Below are 22,204 nucleotides of genomic sequence, written 5' to 3'. Positions count from 1 at the left end.
GGCTCCCAGGACCCAGTTGGAATGACCTTAGCCAAAATGGCCAACAGTGGCGAGATGGAACCTGAAGAGACCACCTCCAGTTAGGGGAAGGACTGAAGGAGCTGAAGGGCATTGCAAACTCACAGGAAGAACAATAGTATCAACTAACCCAGACCTCTCAGAGCTTCCAGAGAATAAGTCACCAACCAAAGAGCATGCATGGGCTAGTCTGTGGCCCCTGCCACATATGTAGCAGAGGACTGCCTTGTCTAGCCTCAGTGGGAGAGAATAGCTTAATTCTGTAAAAAATTTGATGCCCTAGAGAAGGGGAATGCTAGTGCGGGTGAGGTGGGGGGTGGGTGGCTGGTTGGGAGAGCACCCTCTCAGAAGCAAAGTAGAGGGAAAATGGGAGAGTAGATGCAGGGAGGGGAAGCCAGGGAGGAGAGCAACATCTAGAATGTAAATAAATAATAAAAAATAAGATTTCAGCAAGAGTGGTGGCCCTCTTGGCATAACAACAGAGACCTGAACTTTCACTACTGTTTTCATCATGGTGGCTTTTCATTTTGGACTGTGCTTGTGGGGCCAGCTTTGCTCCCCCAGAACCAACTGCTTCTGCCCAGAGTCTGTCACCATGGAGACAGTCAACAGAAGAGAATCCAAGATCACATCACTCTCCCCAGAGGAATGTGAGCTCTCTGGCTTTGTTTTGAATTTCCTAAGTTTGACAGTGTCACCTACCTATTCATGAGGGGTAGATGAGGAGATGAATAATCTAACAACCTCCTAACATCTCTCTCACCCCTGAATCTGCTAAGGCAGAGGGACGCAGGACAGATCATGGCCATGCTTTCAACCTCAGTGGTTCCTGAGGCATTTTCTACTCCAGGCTGGCAGATTGAAAAGAAGTATTCAACGAAAGTGCTCCTTGGAAACTGGGTAGAAGAAAGAGGAAAGGTAAGGAGGAAGAGCCAGTGGGAAAACAGCTCAGAGAAAGCCATTGCTATTCTGAAATGTGAGGTATGTTTGGTGTGAGGTAGTGCGTGGTTCAGCTTAAGACTCTGGTGTAAGGTAGGGCCTTCGTCCTCTACATAGGAAAGACGCATTCAAGCAATAATTAAGGTCCCTCTTTATGCCCGAAAGACACCATAGCAGATGTAGTAATACAGTTGGAACTCTAACAGTTGTCACTGGGGAATTTCAAAGTACCAAGAGATCCCCAATTCCTTTGTACTTTAAAATTTTATTATTGTTTATTTATTTGTTTATTTCGTTTTCTAAAATTGTCTCTACGTATACCCTCACTGTCTTTGAACTCACTATGTAGACTAGGCTGATCTTGAACTCACAGAGTTCCTGTCTCTGCCTCCTGAGTTCTTAAAGGCATGTGCCACCAGCTTTATAGTTCTTTAAAGTTCTTTTTTAAACCTGGCTGGACACAAGGCTTAGTGGGTAAGAGCACTTACTGCTGTGGCAGGGGACGGTTTAAAGCTTGGTTTCCAGTCCCCACAGCAGCTCACACACAACTCCAGGGGATCCAATGTCTTCTTCTGGCTTCCTCATGTTGTATTATCATGGTACACTTATTTACATGTACAAATTATATATATATATATATATATATATATATATATATAGTCTGTGATCACATGCATGTGTGCACTTGCATGCAGATGCCTGCAGAAGCCATAAGAGGGAATCCTGTCCATTGGAACTGGAGCTACAGACAGTTATGAACAGTCCACTGTGGGTGATGGAAACCAAAGTTTGTCCTCTGCAAGAGCAGTAAGCACTTTTAACCCTGGGTCATTATTTGCACTTCTATTTGAAGAATTTCTACACTTTGCAGCCTGGCCCTTCTCTGTTCATAGCACCTACTGAAGGAGGCATAGATAGCACTCCCTGCAGTGAGGTTAATTGGCTATGTTGCTGCTCACTGCACTAATTCCACAAGCCCTCCTGCCCATGTTCACTGTTAACTCGCAAAACAGGACAGGCTCTTGGTGTTGGCTTCCACTGCATGGGATGCTTGAAACTGAACGTTTACCATTTTGGCCAGCAAAAAGGAACCACTTAGAGTTTTACCTGGACTGAACCTGGGTTGTTCAATTGGCACAGTGCGTGTGAAACATGCATGAGACCTGCCCAGGGTTCAATTTCCAGAGGTGCATAAACTAGGTGAGCTGCCTGCCTGTACACCAGAGCACTTAGCATTTATGAGATAGTGGCAGAAGGATCTGTGTTTCAAGGACATTCTTGATAACAAATCAAGTATGAAGGCAGCCCAAGCCCAAGATTATGTCTGTCTGTCTGTCTGTCTGTCTGTCTGTCTATACGTGTGAATGTGTAGTATGTATGTTTTTTTTTTCTTTTCAGCAATTCCAAGACACTCATATAATCTTGGGAGATGAAAAACAAAAGAGGTTAAGATAGAACTTCTACTTTTGATTTCAGGAGAATGGGGAAAGTTGATAGTGTCTTCCTGTAATCCGTCAGACACCTATGCAAATCTCTGTGAGACCTAGAATTTGAGGGCCTTAAAGAATGGGGTGGACTACTGTCTAATGCTACAAACTTTACTTCAGTTTTAGTATACGTTTACACACGAAGATAACCAAACCAAACCAAACCAAACCAAACAATGATCTAAGGAAGACACGTAGTTTGAGTTCAGAAAAACATGTAAATAAACGCCAGTAAGCACATACTAAATATTAACAGAACAGCCCTTTCCCAGAACTTACTCATGACAGACCAATTTAAATACAATTGCCTGGCACATACTATAGATTATTTCTGGGAAAGCATGAAAATAAGGCAGAAGGCCATATCCAGATTGAGCGTATCCTGAGGACAGCACTCAGAATATCCCTTCACCAGATTGGGTTCTATAGCTATGTTTTGACATCCAAAAAGAATAAATAATGTCTTATAAGTTAAATGCAAATATGTCTCACAGTTCCCCTGGGCATTGTTTATCATTCTTTTAACTGTGTTCTATCACTTTAGACAACTAGAAAAGATTGTTTCCATGGAGACCATTAGTCATCACCAGAGATGGCATGAGTTATCATAAGCTTCAATTGTGATTGATGGATGTGAGGAAGAGGAACACCAAGAGGTGCAGGGGAAAATGACCAGATGGACAATCAGTTAGGGTTCCTGTTGAAAAACAGCTGCAAGGGACTCCAGTCTGTAAATACTCAGTCACAATTCCTATAAGAGAAAGCTGCAAGGGAATTCAGACTGCCACAAACAGGAGGTAGTGGGTAGAGAAGGTCAAAGATGTACATACCTTTAATCCCAGCACTTGGAAAGCAGTAGAGAGATCTCTATGAGTTGAGGCCTGATTTACATAGGGAGCCTCGGGCCATATAAAGCTGCATAGCTGCTTAATGAAACTTTGTTGAGTGAGTCTAGGGACAGAGGTAGGTTGAGGAAAAAGGTGGGGGGAGCAAAGGAATCCAATATAACACACGAAGAAAAAAAATTGGGGTTGGTGACATATGTCTATAATCTCAACATTTGAAAAGGCTAGGCGAGAGGGTTGTGAGTTCAAGGCCAACATCAACTATATATTAAGACCATACTAAGAAAAGAAAGAAAGGGGAAGGTGAAAATTTAAAGGTAAATTGAGACATTTAATAGGAAGTGTGTGTGTGTGTATGTGTCTGTGTGTGTGTGTGTCTGTGTGTGTGTGTGTGTATGATAAATTATAGAAAAGCCCAAGCAAGGTATGTTCTAAGAAAAGGCTTGATACTTAGTTAGCCTTGTTACTTGTTACTTCATTAACAGCTGACTCTGAAGAAAAGCTAGTTAAAATAAGACCATTAAGTCTCTCCCTTACATATATCTGGTCAACAAAGAGTGAGAGATTTGGTGTTTTAATTTTTTATTTTTTTCAGCAATGGAAAATTATTAGACATTCAAATAATAAGGAAAGCTAAAGAAATAAGCAAGATAGCAGAGTCTCTCTAGATAAAGAAAGAGTATCCATGTGCATGGTGGCACCTTTAATTCCAGCACTCAGTGGTAGAGGCAAGTAGATCTGTACAAGTTTGTACATCTATGTGAGTTTGTGGCCAGCCTGGTCTACATAGTGAGATCCTGTCTCAAAAAAAAAAAAAAAAATAGCACAGCTTGAGGAAAGACATGGCTTTATGAACTTTAAGAAGTTTGAGGGATTCCAAGGATAATAAACGTGGAGAGAGACATTGATGTTAGCCATTGCATCAAACTATTAGAAACCAAAAACACAGGGGTTCCTAAAAACATGAGAAGCATGGGTGGGCCGGGCAGTGTTGGTGCACACCTTTAATCCCAGCACTTGGGAAGCAGAGGCAGGTGGATTTCTGAGTTCAAGGCCAGCCTGGTCTACAAAGTGAGTTCCAGGACAGCCTATACAGAGAAACCCTGTCTAAAAAAAAAAAAAAAAAGAGAGAGAGAAGCATGGGTGGGAGAGGTGGCTCAGCAGTTAAGAACACTTGTGTGCTCTTGCAGAAGGCCCACATTCAGTTCTCTGTATCTACATGGTGACTCACAAGCACCTGTAACTCCAGTGCCAAAGGGTCTCATGCCCTTTTCTGACTTCCGAGGCAACCAGGCTATGCATATGATACTCAGACATGCATGTAGGCAAAACACTCATATACATGAATTAAATACATCTACAGAATGAGGACAAGGAAGAATGAGGAGGAGGAGGAGGAGGGAGGAGGAGGAGGAGGAGGAGGAGGAGGAGGGAGAAAGGAAAAATGGAAGGAAGGAAGGAAGGAAGGAAGGAAGGAAGGAAGGAAGGAAGGAAGGAAGGAAGGAAGGAAGGAAGGAAGGGAACGAAGATAAAAAGAGCATGAACAATATTAATATGTCAGGTACAGTAACAATAACTTACCAGAATGTATGTCAGTGGAGGTTTTTCATCAAAAAACCTAGGAACAGTGGGATAATATATTCAAAGTAAAGAGTAAGAACTGTCAACTGAGGATTATATATCTCACACAACTGTCCTTCAAAAACAAGGAAGTGATGAAGATATTTCCAGACAAGCAAAAACTGAGGGAGTTTATCAGCTGGAGCTCTGGAGAGTCAGAGATCCGCCTTCTGACCTAATCATTCAAGTCAAGATGAAGAGATGTTAGTTAGCTCACTTAAATAAAAATACAGGGGCTAGAGAGATGGCTCAGTGGTTAAGAGCACTGACTGCTCTTCCAAAGGTCCTGAGTTCAGATCCCAGCAACCATGTGGTGTCTCACAGCCATCTATAATGAGATCTCACGCCCCCTTTTGAAGTGTCTGAAGACAGCTACAGTGTACTTACATGTAATAATAAATAATTTTTTAAAAAAGAAAATACAAAGATAAAAACCAATATTATGTAATTTAAAATTTGTAACTACTTGTTATTTTCTACACAAATTTAGAGAATATATGTGTGTGTGTGTGTGTGTGTGTGTGTATAATAGGTCTATGCAAATGAGCACAGAACTCGTATTGATGTCATTTGTGACAGCAATAAAATAAAAAACAGAATATGCAAGATGGTTCAATGCATCAAGTTGCCAGTCCCCAAGTCTTATGACCCAAGTTTGACCTCTGGAAGCCACATGGGTGGAAGGACAGAACTGATTCCCTCAAATTGTCCCCTGAGCTCCACTTGTATGGCATGGCATGTTCCATCCCAGCCACCCCTGCTCCCATGCATTTAAGTAAATAAAATGTGGCAAGCTTTGAACACACATAGACACACACACGTGTGCACACACACACACACACACACACACACACACTTGTCTTCATCTTAGGAAACCTATTTAATAACCAATTAAATCATGAAATGAAAGTTTTTAAATGTTGCCCTCAGTTGCTGCAGCAGCATCCTTGTGTAGTCCCATCTGCACATCTAACCAATTGTAGCTGGAGACAGGTAAAAGTTAATAGTTTTAACAATCCTTATACTGTTCATGTTTCTTCTTATAAACCGTAGGTACGCGCTTCTCGAGGTTTTTGTTTACACTGATAGAACACTGACTGCCACTGTGGTTAGTTGGGAAACTCACAGTACTCTGTGCCCATCAGATAGGTTCCCACAGCACTGGTGAGGAGACAGGCATGAAAGCAGATCTTGAAATATGTGGAAGGTAAATTTTAAAGACAGATTATTTTGAGGCTAGAGGTATCACGGAGTCTTGTGAATGCTACACAAGCACTCTGACATTTACCTATATTCCCAGAGCCCTGAAAATAGAATTTAACATTTTTAGCTGAGCATGAAGGCTTATACCTTGAATCCCAGCACTGTTGAGGCAAAGGCAGGTGGATCTCTGAGTTCAAGGCCAGTCTCATTTACAGAATGAGTTCAGGGATAGTCAAGGCTTACACAGAGAAACCTAGTCTCAAGCAAGCAAGCAAGCAAACAAGCAAACAAATAAAAGTTATTCATGTATGTGTATTTGGAGCTGGTGCACTTGCTGACACACTGTGGAGGTGGGAGGACAAGTTTTGGATATCAGCTCTTTTCTTCTACCATGTGGTCCCAGTTATCCAACTCTGCTCATCAGGGTTTGTGGCAAGCACCTCCTCCAGCTGAACCATCTTGGGTGCCCTGTAATCTTAAATTCTACAGATTTTCTTCTTGAATGAAGCACAGTTTTCCATGGCCTTAAGAAGCGAGAAAACAAACACAGAAAACATAAAAATAGATTGTGTCTGTCTGATCTGAGGTTCTTGCTGCTAATTACATTCTCATTCAGTGTGTGACAGTGCACTAATGTCACCTTACACTTTGTTGAATGCCGTTGCTGTGGGAAGTCTCATGTCATGTGGTTCAGATCTTGATGGTCTCAATTTCAGAAACTTTGTATTAAGTGCCTGCGTATTATAAGAAATCACAGTATCATTTTGTTTAGTCTGAATCCATTTCAGGCCTTGAAATAAATCTTCACTAAGTGATTGAAACAGGGTCTGGACAAATGACTCTGCAACTAAGAGCTCTGGCTGCTCTTACTCCCTGGGCTCCATTCCCAAGCACCCACATTGTCGCTCACATCTGTAATTCGATGGCCACTTTGGACCTCCACAGGCCTCAGGCACATACACAGTACACACACACACATGAAGGCAGAACACTCTTACACATAAAATAAAAACAATCTCTCTTTTAAAAAAAAAAAAACTATCTCAAGGGGCAGGAAAGGGCTGGAGAGATGGCTTGGTAGTTAGGAGCACTGATTGCTCTTCCAGAGGTCCTGAGTTCAATTCCCAGCAACCACATGGTGGCTCACAACCATCTGTAATGGGGATCTGATGCCCTTTTCTGGTATGTCTGAAGATAGCAACAGTGTACTCACATACATTAAATAAATAAATAAATCTTCAAAAAAATATCTCAAGCTGGGTGGTGGTGGTGCCATTAAGCTCAGCATTCAGGAGGCAGATCTCTGAGTTCTAAAGCAGTAAGCTCTACAGTGTAACTTCTAGGACAGCCAAGGGTACACTTATAAACCTTATCTCGAAAAGCAGGGGGAAATGTTACACATTTAGTGTTGAGTATAACAATCAGATAGAAGGTCAATATGGAAACAAAGTTCTTGAACACCACCACAAACTTTAAACATAATATATGCATGTATCATTCTATCTGACAGAACCCAGAACCAGGATACACATTTCTCAAGCACACATGGCAAATTCCTAGGACCATGTCACAGGTCACAAAACAAGTCTTACAACTAAGAAACAAACAAACGACAGACAGACAGAAAGACAGACAAAAATCCTTTTCTGACACCAGGTATAATTAAGTAAGAAATCAGTAGCAAGGCTGAAAAGACAGCTATCAGCTCAGAGCAGATATTATCTTGCAGAGGACCCAAGTTCAGAACCTATCTCCAGCTGCTTACAACCACTGGTAGCTCTAGCTCCAATGTGTCAACACCTCTGGACTCTGTAGGCACCTGCATGTATGCATGCACGCATGCACGCACGCATGAGCGCGCGCACGAGTGTACAAACACACACACAGAAAGAGAGAGAAAGAGAGAGAGAGAGAGAGAGAGAGAGAGAGAGAGAGAGAGAGAGAGAGAGAGAGAGAGAGAGAGATGGGGTGTGGGGAGAGCACTTTGCTATATAACTTTGCTATATAATCTCAGCTTTTAGGAAACTGAAGCAAATGGCTAGGGAAGAATTCAGTCCAACCCGGACTCTGTAGGGAATCTGAGATCAACCAAAGTTATATATTATACCTTTCTTTTTTTTTTTTTTGGAGAGGGACAGAATACTATGAAAACAGGAGTTGACTAATTGAAAACATCCACAAGGGGCTAGAGAAGAAATGGCTCAGTAGAGGAAAGTGCTTACTTGCCATGTGCCATAGCTTACTTTCTGTGGTCTTGACAAATATCTAACCAAAAAGAGCCTAGGGAGGAAAGGGTTTCTTTGGCTAACATGTGCCAGTCACAGACAAGTCAGGGCAGGAAGTCAAGCAGGAGGAAGGAGTGCTGCTTGTTGGCTTGCTCCCCATGGATTACTCAGCTTCCTTGTCTAAATAGCCCAGGGCCACCAAGGCTGGCATTGCCCACAGTGGCATAGCCACCCTCATCAATCATTAATCAAGAAAATACTCCCACAGACTAATCTACAGGCCAGTCTGACGGGGGCATTTTCTCAACGGAAGTTCCTTCTTTTCAGATGACTCTAACTCAGTCCCCAGTTGACAACACCTAACAAGCACATCATGTAAGACTGATGACCCGAGTTCAGATCCCAGGAATCCTTATAGAAGCTGGCCGTGGTGGCAAGTATGTGATCTCAGCACCTATACCTGAAGCAGAGAGAAAAGGGCAAGCATGCTCCAAAGCTCGCAGGCATGCATCCTCCGAAGCTCGCAGGCCAGCATCCTCCGAAGCTGGCAGGCCAGCCCACGGTGTGCAGTGGCCAGCAGTAAGAGACCATCTTTGAACAGAGGGGAAGGCAAAGAGTGACACCAGATGTTGCCCTCTGACCGCCACATACATAACATGCAAACATCAGACAGCACATGCCTTACACCACACACACACAAACTACGTACACCATACATGACACAATCACACAAAACACTTACATAACGCCTAGACAAAACCTACATACTACACAAACCGTAAAAACTCCACCCACTATACACTCCATACACACCATACAGACTATATACTGGACACTGCACATAGCATACATATTATGCACATGCTCCATATATTAGACATATCATATACTCTACACAGACATCATACACTTCACACATGTATACACACTACACTATACTATACCATATAATCCACACATGCCGTACACACTCACAAACACTAATAAATATTTTTAAAAGGAAAAAAAATGGACAAATTTAGTAGTCCATTGATAGACTAAGAAAAAAACTTTAAATAATAATATGAAAGTGGAGAATCATAAAATACTAAATATACTAAAAGTTATTTTCTGAGCTTTGGTTTTCATGTATGTATATGTAATCATATGTCACATGCATGCAATGCTGTGGAGGTCAGAAGTGGCCATAGGAGCCCTGGAACTGGAACCAAAATAGGTTGTGAGTCTCTGGCATGGTTACTGGAAGCTCCTTTCTTCTTCTTCTTCTTCTTCTTCTTCTTCTTCTTCTTCTTCTTCTTCTTCTTCTTCTTCTTCTTCTTCTTCTTCTTCTTCTTCTTCCTTCTTCTTCCTTCTTCTTCCTTCTTCTTCTTCTTCTTCTTCTTCTTTCTTCTTCTTTCTTCTTCTTTCTTCTTCTTTCTTCTTCTTTCTTCTTCTTTCTTCTTCTTTCTTCTTCTTTCTTCTTCTTTCTTCTTCTTTCTTCTTCTTTCTTCTTCTTTCTTCTTCTTTCTTCTTCTTTCTTCTTCTTTCTTCTTCTTTCTTCTTCTTTCTTCTTCTTTCTTCTTCTTTCTTCTTCTTTCTTCTTCTTTCTTCTTCTTTCTTCTTCTTTCTTCTTCTTTCTTCTTCTTCTTCTTTTCTTCTTCTTTTCTTCTTCTTTCTTCTTCTTTCTTCTTCTTTCTTCTTCTTTCTTCTTCTTCTTCTTTTCTTCTTCTTTTCTTCTTCTTTTCTTCTTCTTCTTCTTCTAGAAGCATGCGATCTATCAGACTGAATTCTAAACAAAGAGAAAAGCCAGAGATAGATATCAGGAAAGTGGATTTGTAATCAAAACCTTAAAGAAAACTCCAAGACAGAGAACTTACTGGGGAACTTCATCAAACAGGGAGAGAAAAAAAGTGAGGAGGAAAGAAAAAAATAACACTGGGGGCTGGAAAGAAGGCTCAGCAGTTAAGGTGTTTCTTCTAGAGGAATCACCCATGTGAAAGTGCTTACGGATCTGTAACTCCAGTTCCAGGGAATCCAATGCCGCCCTCTTCTGGTCTCTGTGTGCACTGCATGCATATGGTGAACAGGTGTGCATTTAGGCAAAACACTTAGGTGTTTTATTTTATAAAATAAAACTTAAAAATTAAAATTAAAGTACTAACGCCAATCCTTATCAAATACTCTCCAGAATTTGAAGAGGAAGTAATAAAATGAAAAAAAATAAAGCCAGCATTACCCTGATATCAAGGCGAAGATGTGAAAAAAAAAAAAAAATCAAACCAATAACCTCTTAAGAATAATGGTGCAGTAGGTTGCAGTGGCTCATGTCTATAATCCCAGCACTCAGAAGTCTGAGACAAGAGGATCACCTGTTCACAAGTTCAAAACGTGCCTGAGTTACTGTTAAAAATAGAGCTAGAGATGTTGCTCAGTGGTTAGAGCCTCATCTACCCTCCTCCTAGGTAGGAGGAATTTGGACCCTGCCTAAGCTATATCCCGAGACCTTATCTGAGAATAAAAAGAAATGAAGAAAAGGGAAGGAAGAAAAAAGGAGGAAGGGGGGAAGGATGGAGGGAGGGAAGAAAGAAGGAAAGAAAGAAGGAAGGAGGAAGGAAGGAGGGAGGGAAGGAAAAAGGAGAGGGAGGAAAAGGAAAAAGAAGAAAGCAGAATACAGGGCCCCACCCACAGACAACTATAGGCAACAAATAGTGATGAGAGCTATCAAAGAGACTGTCTCAGGAATGAGCCCCTAATTGGTTATCTAATGTCAGTGGTCACCCCTGAAATCATATACATACAAGTAGCACTAAATGAAATGGGCAGGCTGCATTTATACATTTAGGTAGGTGCGTGCATGTGTGGGGGTGGGGAGATGGGGAGGAGGGTGTGTTTGTGAGTGGATAGGGATCTTATATAACAATAACAGTTTTTTGTTATATATATATATATATATATATATATATATATATATATATATATATAAAGAGGCCATGATTTGGGGGCTGGAGAGATGGCTCAGCAGCTAAGAGCACTAACTGCTTTTCCAGAGGCTTAAGTTCAATTCCCAGCAACCACATGGTGGCTCACAACCATCTGTAATGGGACCCAATGCTTTCTTCTGGTGTGTCTGAAGAGAGCAACAGTGTACTCATATAAATGAAATAAATAAATATTAAAAAAAAAGAGAGGCCATGAATTGTAGAGTACACGGTATGGGGTGCATGGTAGGGGTTGGAGAGAGGAAAGAGAAGGGGGCTGTTTTGTTTCAATTAGACAAATAAAATATACATTTTAAAAAAGAAAAGAGAAGATGGTTACCACGATGGTTCAGTGGGTAAAGGTGATTGCTGCAAAGCGTTATGGCCTGAGTTTGACCCTCAGATCCCACCTGGCAGAAAGAGAGAGCTGATTCTCAAACTATCCCCTAACCTCCACACATGCTTCAGGCACATGTAGGCACAACATGACTCCCACCCTGACAAATAAATACAGGTTAAAATTGTCTTTAAAGGGGCTGGAGAAACAGTCTAGCAGTTAAGAACGTGCATTGCCTTTCCAGAGAAACCCAGTTTGATTCCTAGCACCCACCTCAGGCAGCTCTCCCTGCCTCTGTATTTCTAGCCCTGGCGAGATCTTTTTTTTTTTTAAGTATTATATAAAACTATTTAATATATAAAGAAATAGATATATAACACAATGAAAAAAGTAGATAAAATAATAGTAAAATGTTATTAACATACTATTTCAAATGTGTATATATGTTGTATGATATTTAAACCATTTTTTAAATATTTTTATTACATATTTTCCTCAATTACATTTCCAATGCTATCCCAAAAGACCCCCATACCCTTCCCCCCACTTCCCTACCCACCCATTCCCATTTTTTTTGGCCCTGGCATTCCCCTGTACTGGGGCATATACAGTTTGAGTGTCCAATGGGCCTCTCTTTCCAGTGATGGCCGACTAGGCCATCTTTGATACATATGCAGCTAGAGTCAAGAGCTCCGGGGTACTGGTTAGTTCATAATGTTGTTCCACCTATAGGGTTGCAGATCCCTTTAGCTCCTTGGGTACATTCTCTAGCTCCTCCATTGGGAGCCCTGTGATTCATCCAATAGCTGACTGTGAGCATCCACTTCTGTGTTTGCTAGGCCCCTGCATAGTCTCACAAGAGACATTGATATCTGGGTCCTTTCAATAAAATCTTGCTAGTGTATGCAATGGAGTCAGCGTTTGGAAGCTGATTATGGGGTGGATCCCTGGATATGGCAGTCTCTAGATGGTTCATCCTTTCGTCTCAGCTCCAAACTTTGTCTCTGTAACTCCTTCAATGGGTGTTTTGTTCCCAATTCTAAGGAGGGGCATAGTGTCCACACTTCAATCTTCATTCTTCTTGAGTTTCATGTGTTTAGCAAATTGTATCTTATATCTTGGGTATCCTAGGTTTTGGGCTAATATCCACTTATCAGTGAGTACATATTGTGTGAGTTCCTTTGTGAATGTGTTACCTCACTCAGGATGATGCCCTCCAGGTCCATCCATTTGCCTAGGAATTTCATAAATTCATTCTTTTTAATAGATGAGTAGTATTCCATTGTGTAAATGTACCACATTTTCTGTATCCATTCCTCTGTTGAGGGGCATCTGGGTTCTTTCCAGCTTCTGGCTATTATAAATAAGGCTGCTATGAACATAGTGGAGCATGCATACTTCTTACCGGTTGGGACATCTTCTGGATATATGCCCAGGAGAGGTATTGCTGGATCCTCCGGTAGTACTATGTCCAATTTTCTGAGGAACCGCCAGACCCTAGCGAGATTTTATACTAATGGTCTCTTCAGCCACATGTACATATGCACACCCAGACATGCACACAATTATTATAATGAATAAAAATGAAAATTCATCTTTTTAAAATGGAGCCGGAGAAATGGCTCAACAGTTAGATGCATAGTTGTTCTGAAGACCTGGGTTCAGTTCCTAACACACACAGATGCTCACAGTTACCTGCAACACCAGTTCCAGGGGATCCATTGTCTTCTTCTGACCTCTAAAGACATTGGGCTCACATGTGGTATATGCAGGCAAAACACTCATACACATAAAAATAAAAATAAATAAATCTATTAAAGAAAGATGTTTTTATTTATTTTTTGAGAATTTCTTACAATATATTTTGATGATAAATATAAATCTTAAAAAATAAGTTTTGAGGAGTTGGAAAGATGGCTCAGTAGTTAAGACTACTGGTTGCTCTTCCAGAGAACCCAGGTTCAGTTCCCAGCACATAAATGTCAGCTCACAACTACCTGTGATTGCAGTGTGTGTGTGTGTGTGTGTGTGTGTGTGTGTGTGTGTGTGTGTGTAAAGAATAAAATTAATTTTTTTAATGTTTTTAAAATTAGAGAGGGGAGGAATAAAGAGAATTGAACATAACATGACCACATAAGCTGCCGGCTCTTCGTCTGTACATAACCTGAAAAGGATGAAATCTGAGGGCTAGAGAGATGGCTCAGTGGTTAAGAACACTGACTGTTCTTCCAGAGGTTCTGAGTTCAAATCCCAGGAACCACATGGTGGCTCACAGCCATCTGTAATGGCATTTGATGCCCTCTTCTGGTGTGTCTGAAGACAGTGACACTGTACTCACATACATAGGATAAATAAATCTTTTTAAAAAGTGAAAACTGAGACTCAGAAGGATGTTGTTGTACCCACGTGCAGAGCAATGTTATTCACACTTAGCCAGAAGAGAGGCACACAATGCACATTCTCACCCATGGATGCATGGGTAAACAAGATATGCCAGGCCACATAACCTTTATGAGGAAGGAAATTCTGTATATCTTCCCACATGGATGAACCTTGAAGACATAAGTGAAATGAGTCAGGTGTAATAGGACAAACACTCTATGACCACTTTCCTGGGTGTCTGGAAACTGAGAGTGGCAGGGCCAGAGTAGCAAGAATGGGGAGCTGGTGTCTGGGATGTGGAACTTCTGGATAGGAATATTGAGGGGACTGGATAACACTGTGAATGTACCTAATGTCATTGCACTGTAGAGTTAAAAATGACTAAAGTTGAGCCAGGCAGTGGTGGCACAAGCCTTTAATCCCAGCACTCAAGAGACAGACGTAGGAGGATCTCTGTGAGTTCAAGTCCAGCCTGGTCTACAGAGTGACTTTCAGGACAAGGCTACACAGAGAAACGATGTTTCACAAAACCAAACCAAGCCAGAAAAACAAGGAAGGGAGGGAGGGAAGGAAGGAGGGAGGGAGAGAGGGAGGAGTTAGAAAATGAGGAACAAAAAGAAAAAAGAAAAGGAAGAGACTTACAGTATAGAGCAGCAGTCAGTTATTGTTGAATGTCCCTTTCACGGGGGTCACATACTAGATAACCTGCATGTCAGATATTTATGTTATGATTCATAAAAGTCGCACAATTACAATTATAACATAGCAATGAAAATAATTTTAGAGTTAGAGGTCACCACATATTATACGTATTAATGCAGTAATAATAATAATAGTATTAAAGTGTTGCAGCATTAGGAAGATTGAGAAACACTAGCATAGAGGAATGTCAAGAACAAAATGAGAAAGTACAGATCTGGGCTGGAGAGATGGCTCAGGGGTCAAGAAAGGGCTGTTTTTCCAGAGGCCCAAGGTTCAATTCCCAGCTCCCACATGGCAACTCACAACTGTCTATAAATCCAGGTCCAGGGGACCAAACAACCCCTATACACATACATGAAGTTATAACATTAAGGCACTTAAAATTAAAAGGAAGGAAGGAAGGAAGGAAAGAAGGAAGGGGAAAAGGAAAAGAGGAAAGAAAAAAGGAAAGGAAAGGAAAGGAAAGGAAAGGAAAGGAAAGGAAAGGAAAGGAAAGGAAAGGAAAGGAAAGGAAAGGAAAGGAAAGGAAAGGAATGGAAAAAGGAAAGGAAAAAGGAAAGGAAAAAGGAAAAGGAGGGAAGGAAGGAAAAAGGGAGAAAGAGAGAGAGAAAGAGAGAAAGAAGAAGAGAGGACAAAAGAAAGTGGCCAAGTGAATCTGAGACAGGCTCTGAGCCCCTTGCTCATGCCTTTCCTGTGTTGTTTGGTGTCCTGACCTTTTTTATTCACCCTCTGACTGCTTATCTTCTGATGGGGGACAAAGCAGGGGTGTGAGAGGCAGCCTCACAGACGTTCAAACTAATATATGTTCTTTTCCAGTTCACCAAAGCCATTGACCACACTCCCCAGTGCATTTACAGGAAGGAGTATGTTCCCATGCCAGACCACAGACCAGACTTCGTTTCTAGGTGGTATTCGAAAAGTAAAATGGAGGTAAAGTGACATTTGTTAGCAGGTGGGAGTGTTCCAGAGGCTCTGGGATGCTAGCACTTCCAGTCACAGCAGGGAAGGTCATCTCCTGACAGACTTACGATGGGGACAAGCTTGTCACCTTTCATCCATAGGACATACTTGTGCTCAGTGCCACCACACTCTGAGAATCCCAAGAGAGAATACTGAGTGTTTTGTTTTGCCAACCTGCTGTCTCCCCATCCCATCTGCCTGGCACCTGTTCAAGCTCAGGTGGATAGGAGGTAGGAGTGAAGTGTGGCTTGTAAGAATCAGAGTATGTTAGTGTGAGGAGGGAGGGAATCAGCTATTCAGAATCCAAAGGCAGGAAACAAACTCTTTCAAATTGTGTGGCTTGATGGCAAAGGAACAAGTGAGTGGCTTTTCTATAAATCAGACTATGCATGTATCTCCTCTTTATTTTAAGCTTAAAAAGAAAACTTTCTGTTCCTTGCTGTGGGGCTTACCCATGGATGTGTGCATGTGTGGAGGACAGAGCACAATCTACAGGAATCAGTTTTCTCCTTCCACCAGGTGGAACCTGAGGATTAACCTCCAGTTCCCAGACAAGCAGCAAGCACCTTTACCAGTTGAACCATCTCTCCAGCATGACTTTGTTTTATTTCATCACGAACTGAAATTCTTTTCATTTTAGTCTGAACTGAAGTTCCCAGGGGGGAAAAAAAGTCACACCTATATTAAAGGTTCTACAAGCCTGATTGACTGACCTAAACTTTCTGATTGTGACATTTTGGATGTTGCAGATATAGAGCCAACTTATTTAGGGCTATCTGTAGTCCCCTTATCAGCCACTCATTGCAAGTGTGTCCGACCTCACACCCTTGTAGCTATCTGGGAAAACCTCTTGAAATGCATTAACTTAGCTGCCATCTACCCAAAGCTGAGAACTTCATCAGACAGCATTTGAGACAGGTAGCAGAGATTTCTTCATTTTGTTAAAACTCACCTGCCTGATGTTCCAACTGGTGTATCTGGAAAATACTTTGTTTTATGGCTTTCTTTTGTTTTGTACCTATAAAAAAAAAAAAAAAACTTCAGGAGAGGGCTGGAGAGATGGCTCAGCAGTTAAGAGCACTGACTGCTCTTCCAGAGGTCCTGAGTTCAATTCCCAGCAACCACATGGTGGCTCACAAACATCTGTAATGAGATCTGATGCCCTGTTCTGGTGTGTATGAAGACAGCTACAGTATATGCATCATCAATAATAAATAAATAGATAAATAAATAAATAAATAAAGTCTTTTTAAAAACTTTAGGAGATTCTAGGTTTGATGGTGTGCACCTTTAATCTCAGTACTCAGGAGGAAGAGACAGGTGGAATGCTATGAATTTTAGGGCAGTATGATGTACATAGGGAGGTCCCAGACCAGCTGGGCCTACACAATGAGGCATGGTCTCAAAAAATAAAAACAAACACCACCAACAATAAAACAAAACAAGGCCTTCATGAGGGCCAGCTGGCAAGGTAGCACCAAGCTTGACATCTCAGCCCTTGAATGTTCTTTGGTGAAAGGAGAAAATCTAAGGTTCTCAGGTTGACTTCTGATCTCCACATGAGCACGTGCACACACACACTCATACTCATACACACATACTCTTGTGCAAACTAATGTTTGGCTTTTTTCACATAACTGCAAAAAAAACAATTTGAAATATAGGATCTTTTTTAAAAATTCATGAAACTGTTTCCACATGCAGCCTACTATTCTTGGCAACCTGAACTTGTGCTCCCAAGCCCTGGTCACTGCTATTGAATTCAAGTACACAGTATATTTTATTCCCTTTGAGATAAAATTCCGTTTGAGCTGGGTTTTGCAGTGACACTGTCAGAGATGACTGTCTTCTGCCTTTGGGGAAGTCATATCATGATAAATGGTATCAGGCTCTCTGTTTGCATCCTTGGGACACACTAGCATATATGGACTACACTGACATCTTCAGACTTTGCACACGTTTCCAGTCTACACTGCCATCCCTAGCTGTGTGGACATCCCCTGACAGTGCAACATCTCTAGGGCATGTTGATGCTTTTGGTCTCTTGCCCTTCACCACTACCTTGTGCAAGGAAGACACAACAAGATACTTTAACTGAAGGAAGCCAGAATCAGAACCCACAGCCTGGAGCTCCCAGTCCCCAACCACCCTTAGCCATGATCTTACGTATCAGATCATCACAACACAGCTTCTTGGCCTTTGCATACGATTAAGTGTAGAGCCAAAAGAGACTTTTGGACTCATTGCAAACCTTGACCCCAACTAATGGTATTAATAATACAGCTAAAATTAGTAAATTCCAGGGGCATCAAAAATTAAGAAATTCCAGGGGAGGGAGAGGTGGCTCAGTAGTGAAGAGCCACTCCTGCAGAGGACTTGAGTTTAGTTCCCAGCACCCATGCCTGTCGACACACAACCTTCTGTAACTCCTGCTGCAGGTGGAAATGGTTGACTCCCTCTTCTGAAGAGCTTGGGCCTTCTCCTCTCCACTCTCAACACACACCAACATGCACGCGTGCACACACACACACACACACACACACACACACACACACATAAATAAATAAATAAATAAATAAATAAAGATAAAATACATATTTATTTAAAAGTTCCCCTGAAGACCCAGCAGTGATGGTGCACACCATTAATCCTTGCAGTTTGGAAGCAGAAGCATGTAGGTCTCTGTGATTTCGAGGCCAGCCTAGTCTACAGAGTTAAAAGACTACAAAGAGAAGTTGTTTCTCACACTAGAAAAAAAAAAAGGTCCCTGATACCCCACTACTACCACCATACACCCACACACAACCAAACAACCAGAAATTCCTTCCTCAAGGTTCTCTCTGTTCCTAATGGATTCACCATGCCCCATTCCTCTCTCAAGGTGTCCTTGTCCTGCTCTGTGCTTCCTCATGTGGCCACATGTGGCACTGCATGCTCCCTCAGGCAAACAGAAGGGTCTAAGAAAAGGGTTTGCCACTGTTATCATTTTTGAGACAGCAGGGCTGCACTCAGAACCCAAAGAAATGCAAATAAAATCCCTATTAGCCCCTGTTCTGTAGCTCTCCTAATCAGGGAATAGCTCACTGGCTAGATTACAAAGGCAGTCCTAGCCCATCTTGGTGAAGACCTTTGGAACCTGCAGCATAACCCAGTCTAACTCCTTCGTCTCTGGCATTGGCCTCTGATGTATATATGGAACCACCTTTTGAAGTTTGGGGTACAGGATTTCTATAGCCATGACAAACAGACCTCCCCTCAATCCATCCAGCTCCCTAGGGTTCCCTTCCAAGCTACAGGGGTTTCCTTAGGAAAACTCTGATTTCAGGTACACATCCCAGAGGGAGAAAAACACAACTTTCTCCTTCCTGGTAAATAACTCCTCACCAAAGAAAGGGCTCCTTCCTTTGAAGCTGAGGGCGCCATAAATCCTTCCTGGTGGGAAAGCAATTTACAGAGATGTCTCTGGTTCTTCCAACAGTAAATGAAGTTAAATATGAGGTCCAAATGCCCCTTCCTTGCCTTGGAAATAGGCAGCTAGGGTGACAAAGCAAGATTGCACCAAAGTGGGTAATATCAGATCCCAAAGCTGCACCCTGAGTGGCCCTGACAGTTTCCATTTAGCAGAGCATCCTGACTTGAATTTTACTTTACCATTGCAGTTTACCCTGGGGATGAATGGACTTGGCCGGAGAGGTGAAAGCAGCTAACAAGGGTATATAACTGAAAGGGGAATGGTTCCAGTGAGATAGACAGTTCTGTGGCCCTTGGAAGTCTCTGGTGACCAATGGAGGCTTCCTTTCCACTGGAGATGCTTGAAAGGTGGTCACTGCCCTCACCCTTGGCTGGAAGGGACAGCTTGCTCTGACGGATAATGTAGCAACTGTGTGTGTCCTTCCAGGGTCTCCCGTACAAGCACCTGATCACCCATCACCAGGAACCTTCGCATCGCTATCTGATCAGCACCTATGATGACCACTACAACAGGCACAATTATAACCCAGGCTTGCCAGCTCTGCGTACCTGGAATGGACAGAAACTGCTGTGGCTGCCCGAGAAGTCTGACTTTCCCCTTGTTGGTACATTTATAATTGGAGTCCCCCCCTTCCTGTGTTTGGTCAATAAGAGGACCACAGATGCACAGGGGTAAAGTGGGCTCCCATCACAGACAAAGACCTACATGAGCAATGGGATGAGGTCACAGGAAAATGAGCCCTGTTTGTTGCTTGGAACTACACCTGCCTCCTTTCCTTGACATCAGGGACAATCCTGCAATGACAGCCTCACCTGTATGTCATGGGGCCGATTTAACGGGATCAAAAGTGGTCAGAAGTGACACACTCTCTACTCCTCTGCTGGATCTTCCCTCTATGCACAGTAACTGAATTTCTTTTGGGGTACTAGGAGACATAGTGATGACAAGCATACATTTTTACCTTCAGGGTGTTGACGGTCCAAGAAGGAGACAGAGTTATCTTATTAATAAATAAGATTGAATAAATAAGATAGGAGTGTGTACTGTACAAAAGCATAAAACAGGTAAGGATAGAGCTTTTGGGCCGGGTGTGGTGGCACACGCCTTTAATCCCGGCACTCCGGAGGCAGAGGCAGGCGGATTTCTGAGTTCGAGGACAGCCTGGTCTACAAAATGAGTTCCAGGACAGCCAGGGCTATACAGAGAAACCCTGTCTCAAATCCCTCCCCCCCCCACGCCCCCCCCCCCCAAAAAAAAGATAGAGCTTTTGGGAAGTTCTTTCATGCCCTCTCTGGTCTCTGCTCACCTTGCTAGCCTTAGCCCTTTTATAACTCCCTGGAAAATGTGACAGGGATGTGGACAATTGTGCTTCCTATTCATTGTCCCTTGTGCCTCACCCTCTCCAGCAGCTCCTAGAGATGTCTCTGTTAGCACAAAACTGCCACGGTGGGCAACTACTGTGCCACTCCAGATGAGATGGGTTTGTTGCTCTGGTGGGCAATGTGACTACCGTGGGTGTTCTCTGTAGACCAGACTGGCCTCAAACTCACACACACAGATCTGCCTGTCTCTGCCTTCCAAGTGCTGGGATTAAAGGTGTGCCCACCACTGCCCCTTCCATATGTTCTTATAACCACTTTATACAAGACTCCCGGAAGCCCTGTGTCACCCAAATCTGGTTTCTCTTACAGCACCTCCCACAAACTATGGACTATTAGAGCAACTGCAGCAAAAGTGGCTGGCTTCCAAGACTAGCCTGAAAGAGAGCATTTATACTACATCCTACCCCAGGCTGCCGGTGTGCGCTATGTCCAGGAGGGAGCATGCCATCCCAGTCCCTCACCCTCGACTGCAACCCATCCCACGCTTCTGAGAACTACCCCTCCACTTGCAGTCTGGTCAGAGGCAGCAGAAGACCCACAGCCTTTCTGGACTTGACAGACAGCAAACATCTGCAAATGTACCCCATTGTTTTGGGTGGGGCGTGGAACCCTCTTGGAATCATGATTTGTATTTTATGGTACCTTCTCTCTAAACTCATAGATTGTTTTTTGTTTCCACCCCACAATTAAAGTTTCTTTACATGACTGCAAAGCCATTTGTGTACAGAGGACAAGGAGACACTATAGGAGAATAGCAGAAGGGCCCTGAGTCCATTGCATTGGTCACTGTGATCTGACAGATAAATGCTTTAAGGGAAGAAGGGTTTGCTCTGGCTCCTGGTTCCAGGGTAAAGCTCATTAAGCAGGGGAAGGCATAGGTATAGATAGAAGCAGAAGGTAGCTGGTCCGTTGCATCCCAGGTGAGAGGTGGGTTCATTAGCTCCTTTCTTTTTGTCTCAGAATCCTAGCCCATGGATTGGTGCCACCTACAGATTCAATCTAGATCATCACCCTCAGGCATGCCCAAGCTTGTCTCTTGGTGAGTCTAGAGCTGTCAAGTTGACCATCAGTATTAACACCATCACAAAGCCCTTTAAACATGTGTTTGTTTGTTTATGTGTATGTATGTATGTGCATTTATAAACGTGGAGGTCAGAGGACAACTTGTGTGAGTAGATTCTCTCCTTCTACAATGTGGCTTCTGGGGCTTGAACTTAGATCACCAGGCTTGGCACCAAGCGGCCTTGCCCACTGAGCCATCTCAGCAGTGCCATCACGAGTCCTTATGGTTGATTTTCCCATATTCCACATAAGGGGAAACTGAGGCACAGAGAGGCCACAGACTCTTTCAGATCTTTACAAGTTGGTGTGTACTTTCAAGAGGGAGAAGCATTCTTGGCTCTGAGACCCATGAGGAAACGGCAGAGAATAGGGACAGTGACCTGAAGTGTATGCCAAAATAGCAGGTGGCAGGAAAGAAGTCCATCTCACTGATGTTGCTCAGGCTACAGAATGAATGAGCTGGCACAAAGGGAGTCATGGGCATTGTCCTCTGCCCTTGGGTTCTCAGATCTTTGTGGGGTTCTGGGGAGGAGAGATCTTTAAGGGTATTAGAATAAATTTCCAGAGGGACATTTCTGCCAATGGGACTTGTCACAAGTTGAGGATATGATTC

General features: G+C 42.7%; 1 protein-coding gene across 2 annotated transcripts; it reads left to right on the top strand.

Annotated features, from left to right (window-relative positions):
- The first annotated feature begins 630 nt into the window (after window positions 1–630).
- Window positions 631–21,235, top strand: 1700012P22Rik (RIKEN cDNA 1700012P22 gene). 2 transcript variants are annotated; one of them, NM_027056.1, is made up of 4 exons: window positions 652–936; window positions 15,532–15,645; window positions 19,574–19,751; window positions 20,839–21,233. In NM_027056.1, exons 1-4 carry the CDS (start codon window positions 820–822, stop codon window positions 21,018–21,020), a joined length of 591 nt encoding a protein of 196 aa, NP_081332.1. In that variant the 5' UTR covers window positions 652–819; the 3' UTR covers window positions 21,021–21,233. The 2 variants fall into 2 exon arrangements, with proteins under 2 accessions (XP_006539217.1, NP_081332.1); XM_006539154.2 differs by lacking the exon at window positions 15,532–15,645 and having other exon boundaries at window positions 631–936; window positions 20,839–21,235.
- Window positions 21,236–22,204: the final 969 nt, after the last annotated feature.

Source organism: Mus musculus, chromosome 4, assembly GCF_000001635.26.
Source record: "Mus musculus strain C57BL/6J chromosome 4, GRCm38.p6 C57BL/6J".
In the NCBI taxonomy this organism is placed as follows: Eukaryota; Metazoa; Chordata; class Mammalia; order Rodentia; family Muridae; genus Mus; species Mus musculus.
The sequence above is the reverse complement of the archived record's forward strand: the minus strand, read 5'-3'. Positions and strand labels throughout refer to the sequence as shown.

Bases quoted from the DNA above. Each gene is read 5' to 3' on its own strand.
- 1700012P22Rik (NM_027056.1), top strand. From the start codon at position 820: ATGGCCATGCTTTCAACCTCAGTGGTTCCTGAGGCATTTTCTACTCCA. The intron at 937-15,531 runs GTAAGGAGGAAG...GTTCTTTTCCAG, and splicing joins GGGTAGAAGAAAGAGGAAAG to TTCACCAAAGCCATTGACCA. The intron at 15,646-19,573 runs GTAAAGTGACAT...GTGTCCTTCCAG, and splicing joins ATTCGAAAAGTAAAATGGAG to GGTCTCCCGTACAAGCACCT.